A 7992-nucleotide genomic window follows, 5' to 3' on the forward strand; every position below is an offset into this window, starting at 1 on the left:
AAAGTAAAGAAAATAAACCAAATACTGTAATACTGCAGCTTTAATATGTGATAAAGCATCGAATCAACTAAATATTCACTTGGATAAATTGACTCTGTCTTAAATAGTGGAGACATTTAATTATATAAAGCATCTTCTTTATGTGTTACTTTCACAACAAAATTGTGCAAACAAACTAAATGAACAAACCTTTCATTGCAATTGATACTTTCATATAAAAATATCAAACCTTTAAATGCATCCATTCAGAAAAGGGATAAGAATCCACATTAAGAAATGATTGTTTTTAACAAAATCACTGGTGCCAGATTTCTTATTTCTTATTTATTTTTATATTTATTTCTAATATAAGTACTTTGTGCAACCCTCCTTTTGTCAATAGGAAACTGATTAAACTCTTAAGCCCGGCGGGCACGGTTCCGGGCTCAGCTGATGTTTATCTATTTATAGAAATGGCCAAAACACAGTCACATGGTGTTTCATCCACATGCCTTTCAAATGGGGCTTTAAGATTTCTAAAACCTGTTTCAAAACTATTTTTTCACAAATACTTTTTGTTTTATAGCTGTGTAAACAAATAAATTTAGATTTAAAATTCCACCAGGGATTATTCCCATGTTGTTTTATAATCATATTTTTTTTTATATATATATATATATATAGGCTATACATAGATTAACACCATCTGATTCAAATATTAGTGCATTTTTTCCAGTTTTTCTCTTTTTTAAAGAGTGTCTTAGAGAAACGGGTTTCTAACTAAAAGATCAGAAACCTTCTAACAACCAATGAAAATTACAAAAATAATTAAAAACAAGCTTTAGTTACATTTCTTTTACAGAAAAAATTTTAGTCGACGTTAAGGGGTCAATAACAGAACAGTTGTACTTGAGTTAAAGGTTGTTTTTAACATATGAGTCTACATGAAATGACATCTACTGCAATACAAAGATTTGCATTGATTTTAGAATAAATACATTCATATTGAATGCAACAGGGAGTGGAGGTGTTCTGTCAGATGAGCATACATGGTCAGACCAGCATACCCATATTCAATGCGCAAGACAACAGATTTGTATTTATCCTTTTAGTTTTGTACAAAAAATAAACTTTAAACTACCTCATTGGGTGTGTATCCCTTTAGCCATGTACAAAAAAACCAAAAATGATTTAATTACTTACTATTTGGTGTTTTTTGAAGCGTATGGCGATCTGACCTTAAATTTTTTATTTTTTTTTTGTACATGGCTAAAGGGATACACGCCCACGGAGGTAGATTAAAGTTTACTTTTAGTACAAAACTAGTCTAGTGGTTAGGGCATAGAGCTTGGAATACTGAGGTTCTGAGTTTGAGCCCCACTCCCACAGGCTGCCACTCCGGGTCCCTGAGCAAGACCTTTAACCCCTGATTGCTCCCTTGGCGCTGCACAATAGCAGCCCACTGCTCACCAAGGGGATGGGTTAAAAACAGAGGTTAATTTCTCCAATGAGAGATAAATAAATTTCAGTTATTATTATTTTTTTATTTTATGCAAGTGTTTTATTATTTGTTTGTTGTTTTTAACGATACCTGATCAAAAAGTCCAATTGCCAGCACTGGTAGAGATGTATAGACAATATTGAAGAGTGTAATGAACCACTGGTCGTACACAGTCTGTGGAAAGAAAGGAGTTATATGAAGATCATTGATAAAAACTGGCCTCAGATTGTATTATATATCACACTTTCCTTACCTGTGCTGAGAAACCACAGAAGAAGCCATACCAGAAGTGAACCAGGGTAAAGGCAAAGTTCTTGTAGAAGAAGTAGGCCAAGAAATTACACATTCGGAAGTAGGACCAGCGGCCGTGGACCAACAGGAGCCTCTGCAGGAATCGAAACTGAGCGAAGGAGTAATCTGAGGCCAGAGCGGCCTGCATCCCCTCCTGTCCGCTGATGCCTACACCAATGTGGGCGGCTGAAGCAGCAAAAGGAACAAGTACAATGTGGTTCACTTTCCTTTAGACATTATAGAAATATGGAACAACAAGTTTGCATTTTAAAGACAACACCTATAAGCTCAAAACTAAGGGAGGTGCTAGGGTGCATGATTAAACCAGGTTTATTTATTCCTGGCTGCTCATTGATGCAGTGGATAGAACTGCTGCCTTGCAGCGAGAAGGTTCTGGGTTCAATTCCCGGCTCAGGGTCGTTCTCCAGCTTCCTCCCACAGTCCAAAAACATGACTGTTAGGTTAATTGGTTTCTCAAAAGTCTCTTTAGGTGTTTGTATGGCAGGCCATTTTAAAATTTATTAGCTTGACTGAAGGCTAATTGTTAAAAAGATACATCTGGAGGCTCTATTTTAACATCAAATAGGCGGCTGACTAGTCAGCTAGTTGTGTTTTAGATATCACTTATTGCATTTCTACCAGTAGAAATTAAATTTTAAACACTTTGGAATCAAATTTGTACTAGTAAGAACTACATTTCAGATATCTACAAATCTTAATTTTTTTTTTTGCAGCCGTTTTTACATAGATTTGTTCATATTTCATATATCTTTAATAGTATTGCTCCTATCGAAAATGAACATTCAGATATCTGAAACAACATTATTACTTCTATCAGAAATAAACATTCTGGATGTCTAAAAATGCATTTCAGATCTCCGCTATAAAGTTGTGATTTACAAACACATTAAAGGTATAATTAATGATAACAGATGAAGACAGAGGATAAAAAGCATCTGATGAGAACAAAATGTTCGTGTCAGAAGAGAAGTGATCTGGTAGCGACTATCGACCACCTTTCTTGGTTCAGTCTCTCAATATATACACCACCTCTGCAGCCATTCAGTGCTGATCTCTTTTTTTTGTTGTTGTTCCCTCGTCTCTGGCTTCCCTCGTGAGTTATCCCTGATGTAATCTTCTTTTTGGTTCTCAGTATTTTGAATTTTTGCTCAAGTGCCTCATTAAATTTGCAAGACTTACCTCGGTCCTCAAAAACCTCCACTCAGCCGTGACAGTGTTATCCTTATCTATTTCCACAAACATGGATGTATAATTCATAAAAGCTTGTAAAGCAAGTTATTTTTCCCTTCAGGGGGTTAGCATACGGCATAAGCTTTTTCTTGGTTTCAGATGAGCAATGAGTGTGAGGTCAGTCGTTTTTATCAATGAGGGTTTCAAAAATCTTCAGTAAACAGTGTTTTTTGTTTTGTTTCAGGGAATAATGTTTATATTATAAACAGCTTTACTTTTGATCATGCTGACGTCGTTGGCGCCGTCTCCTACAGCCAGCGTGACGGCCCTCTTGTGCCTCCTCACCAGCTCCACCACCTGAGCTTTCTGCATCGGCGTGACCCGACAGCAAATGACCGTTTTACACAAACAGGCCAAATCCAGCAACGTCTGCTCCAGCTGGGGCTCCAGAGCGTGAGCCTGGCGGGGCCAAACACACACACAACACACCTGCTTAACATATTGTATCTCTGCAGAGCTGCAGTATCCCTGCTGAGGCAGCACAGCCCAACGTAGCATTTCCCATCATGCACCTAACCAGAGCTGCAGGGGGTAAGGAAATGGATGTTCATGAAAACTTGTAATACATCTGTCAGGACTCAGCCGCCCAGCAGCTCTCTGCTAATTACACTTTATTTAGCAGCAGGTAAAGACAGATGCAGTATTCAGCAAAAAAACAACAAAACTACTATTTAATGGTTAAAAACCTGCAACACACACACACAAATAAAGAAAATTTAAAAAGCATTTTAATTATATCTTACCAAGCTGTGGCCATTGATAATTAAGGCATACTCTGCAATGATGGCTTCTTCAAAAACTGAATCTTCTAAAAACATGTCGTCCTTCTCAGCGCCTCCTGTGCTGCTCAGCCGGCTCAGACCGATGACGCGCTCCTTAGCACTCCTGCAGAGGGAGGAATGCTGCTAAACATGCATTTTATGCATTTTCAATGGTTCTGTTGAAATAGATACTAGAAATATAGGAAGCAAATCAGGGCTTTGATCTTTTAAGATTATATACCTGATTATAAACCAGATTATAAACCAGATTCATGCTGTAGTACTGCATATTGGTTTTGGCTATTTTTTACGTAACATGACCATTTTTGCAAGATGAAATAAAAAAAAAAAACTTTAACAGAATAACATTTTAGAGAGAATTTCATAAATAGACTCATGAATCCACCGCTTTTCTGTGATGCATGTAGATTTCAGAGAATATTTCTCTTTTTATGCTTGCGTTGCCATGGCAATCACTTCTACATCATTTGTTGTCTTGTTTTCACCTGTGATTAGGGTCACTGTGTCTTCCTCGTCGTGATTGTTTTCCCCTGAAGTCTCCATGGTTTCTGGTTTGTTTTTACTTTTTTCATGCTTCATTTTTGGATTTTTGGATTCCTGCCTCAGTTGTCTGTTAACATTTTATTAAATCAACAAGAAACTCACCTCTGCCTCCCTGCCTCTGCATTTGGGTCCTCAAACCAACAACCAAATCCTGACAATTTGTTTGAGAAGGACAATTATCTCCCTCAGGGAAACACAGCAACACATTTATTTAACCAACTAAATATTAAATTTTGAGCTAATACTTATTTAACAAACTAAATATTTAATTTGCAAACTAAATATTTACTTTCGAGCTAAATATCTATTTAATAGAGTAAATATTTAATTTGCAAACTAAATATTTAACAAACTAAATATTTTGTTTGGAGCTAAATATTTATTTAATAAGCTAAATATATAATTTGCAAACTAAACATTTAACAAACTAAATATTTAGTATGGAGCTAAATATTCATTTAACAAACCAAATATTTAGTATGGAGCTAAATATTTAACAAACTAAATATTTAGTTTGGAGCTAAATATTTATTTAATAAGCTAAATATTTATTTTGCAAACTAAACATTTAACAAACTAAATATTTTGTATGGAGCTAAATATTTAATAAGCTAAATATTTAGTTTGCAAACTAAACATTAACAAACTAAATATTTAACAAACTAAATATTCAGTATGGAGCTAAATATTTATTTAACAAACTAAATATTTAGTTTGGAGCTAAATATTTATTTAATAAGCTAAATATTTAATTTGCAAACTAAACATTTAACAAACTAAATATTTAGTTTGGAGCTAAATATTTAATAAGCTAAATATTTAGTTTGCAAACTAAACATTAACAAACTAAATATTTAGTTTGGAGCCAAATATTTATTTAACAAACTAAATATTTAGTTTGGAGCNTTAACAAACTAAATATTTAGTTTGGAGCCAAATATTTATTTAACAAACTAAATATTTAGTTTGGAGCTAAATATTTATTTAATAAACTAAATATTTTATTTGCAAACTAAATATTTAACAAAGTAAGATTTTTATAAATGAATGAATGACATAATGAAAAAATGACTTGGAATAAAATAACCTAATTTTTTTTCTTAAAACGCGCTAAATAACCATAAATATTGCTCCTAATTTTTGACTGCTCCACTTTACAAACGGCGCCCTGCGCACAGCAGACCCTCTCCAGAGCTGCTGCTGTGTTTTTTAGCTTGTTGTATCAACATGGTAATTTACCTGAGCTGCTGCTGCACCTCCAGCTGTGTGAGTCCAGAGATAACAAACACCTCATTCATGTCGTCTCGCAGCATGTTGCAGGAATAGCCGATGTTCATCGCCGTCTCTAAGGCAACAAAGTTACATTTCTGTAACTCTCCACAGATACAGCTATTCATAATCCAGATTTCTTTACTTATTTGCTACCTAGTTTGTCTCCTGTTAGGACCCAAATCTTGATGTCAGCTAGATTCAGGCAGGCGATTGTCTCAGGCACTCCATCTTGAAGTTTATCCTCTATTGCCGTGGCTCCAAGAAGCTTCAACAGAACCAGCAGTCAGTCTGTAGCAGCAGAAGAAGAGTCACTGCTTCAGACTGAAGGATGTCGATTTTACCTTCATGTCCCACTCAATTTCCTCGTACAGGACAGCCAGCTGCTCTTCCCGGTTCTCAATCACGGTGCTCACATGGTACAGCTTCTTCTTCCAGACTTCATAATAGTCTTCACTGAGATCTTTGTATGCGAGAGCTAGCGTCCGAAGCCCTTCTCCTGCAAATTCCTGTCAAGAAATGAACATATTCAGCAGTTCTGTAGTAAATGAAAGTTTTTAAAAATCAGTCAGCTTATCCAGCAGAACGAATGCTGCAGTTTTAACAAGCAATCAAAGCTTCAGCATTGCTCTTCTGTAAGATGCTAATGCAATCTGAATGCATGCATGTTTTAAAACTATTGATATGAAACTAAAGCAGATCCAGTTAGTTCAGACTGATAGAGGTGTCCTAAGAGCGCAGAGGATGCATCATGCTGAGCTGAACTGTTGTCGAATACGCAGGAATCAGACTAAACCAGCGGTAGGCAACCTCGGCCCTGGAGTGCCACTCACTGATCTCTGTTTATTCACTGGATTGCTGAAAGCCCCAAAAAAGTGAAGTGAAGTGAAGCCACCATGTTGGTACTCCCCAATCCCACGGAGACACGCAGTAAAATTGCCAATTTATGAAGCATTTGGCTGCAAAAACAAGCAGTTTGCTGGCTACGGAAGAGGATTAGGGCCACAAAAAAAAAAAAGTTAACTGATTTTTAAATTCTGACTGAATTCTGAAGATAAAAAAGTCAGAATTCATAGATTAAAGTCAGAATGAATTTAAGAATGAATAAACTGAAATAAAATTTAAAAATCAGTTAACTTTTTTTTCCAGTGGCCCTAATCCTCTTCTGTAGCTGGCTGTGGGAAGACATTCCACAGATAATTTAGAGTTAGCAGATGTTCTAATCTCAGAATTCTGACTTTTTGGAATTCTGACAATAAAAAAAGTCAGAATTCTTAGATTAAAGTCAGAAATCTGAGAAAACAAGTCAGAATTCTGACTTTTTTCCCATACTAAACTGAAATAAAATGTAAAAATCAGTTAACTTCTTTTTTTTCCAGTGGCCCTAATCCTCTTCTGTAGCTGGCTGTGGGAAGACATTCCACAGATAATTTAGAGTTAGTGGATGTTCTAACCAAGAAAATCCATCTATATGCCTTTGTATCACATTGTATTGTCTGTAGCGTAACATTAGTCTGGCTATTTCAAACTGACTCGAAGACATTGACATTGTGTCTAACGTTAGAAAATAGAGTAAATAGAAAGTGATTCACTGTGAAATGTGAATGTAGTAATTCATTATTAAGTGGATGATGCCGTCGTTCCTGTAGTGTTTGTTGTATTTCTCATTTGAAAAAGTTATGCGCTGAAATATATTGCATGTTATTTTCAGGGGGAAAAAAGCAACTCAAATGTTTTTAAAGTCTAATGCACAGACACAGCATAAAAGTTTATGCCATCATTCATGCTCAATTTGCAAATACGAAAATAGTACAGCATTAACAGATATTTACTTGTCTTGATGTAAAGTCTTGAAATCATATGTAATAATAATAATTACTAAAATAATGTAATAAATCCATGTATATTACATGTACATCATCAATTTGGCACTTTTGGCACATCTGTATTATTCTGCTCCATTAACACATTAATTTTACTGTGATTTATTTGTATAAAATGTTATATTACATGATTTAGAGACTTCATAGACTTCATAATGATTATGCAATGTGATGGGCCGATTTTTTTTTTTATTATAAGTGAAAGTTAATATACTGATGCTATGAAACAGCCAGTCTGTGTCAAAGTGATGAGTTTATCTTAATTTAAAAAGTCTTAAAGGAATAGTACACCCAAAACATGATTAGCCTTCATTTTCTACTCACCCCCATGCTGAACAAAACTCTGGAGTACTTTTTTGATATCTCAAATGCATCTGGAGATCTGGGAGGCTTCTTGCTGTCTGCTGACATTCAAATAATGGAGGTCTATGGTGCCCGAGGCAGAAAGGTCCATAAAAGTCAATTTATTTTTTTAGCTGTAGCTATAAGTCAT

General features: G+C 35.3%; 1 protein-coding gene across 1 annotated transcript in view; it reads right to left on the reverse strand.

Annotated features, from left to right (window-relative positions):
* The window catches only part of atp8b4 (ATPase, class I, type 8B, member 4), a 42123-nt gene that overhangs the window by 6440 nt on the left and 27691 nt on the right, over nt 1-7992 (reverse strand). The window contains exons 16-22 of the mRNA XM_015378983.1: nt 5961-6125; nt 5773-5884; nt 5587-5692; nt 3766-3907; nt 3238-3421; nt 1734-1957; nt 1571-1654 (exon numbers count right to left, since the gene is read on the reverse strand). Coding sequence (XP_015234469.1) covers nt 1571-1654; nt 1734-1957; nt 3238-3421; nt 3766-3907; nt 5587-5692; nt 5773-5884; nt 5961-6125 — 1017 coding nt within the window. The remainder of the gene's footprint in view (nt 1-1570; nt 1655-1733; nt 1958-3237; nt 3422-3765; nt 3908-5586; nt 5693-5772; nt 5885-5960; nt 6126-7992) is intronic.

This window comes from Cyprinodon variegatus, unplaced genomic scaffold (assembly GCF_000732505.1).
Source record: "Cyprinodon variegatus isolate N-32 unplaced genomic scaffold, C_variegatus-1.0 Scaffold183, whole genome shotgun sequence".
Lineage (NCBI taxonomy): Eukaryota > Metazoa > Chordata > Actinopteri > Cyprinodontiformes > Cyprinodontidae > Cyprinodon > Cyprinodon variegatus.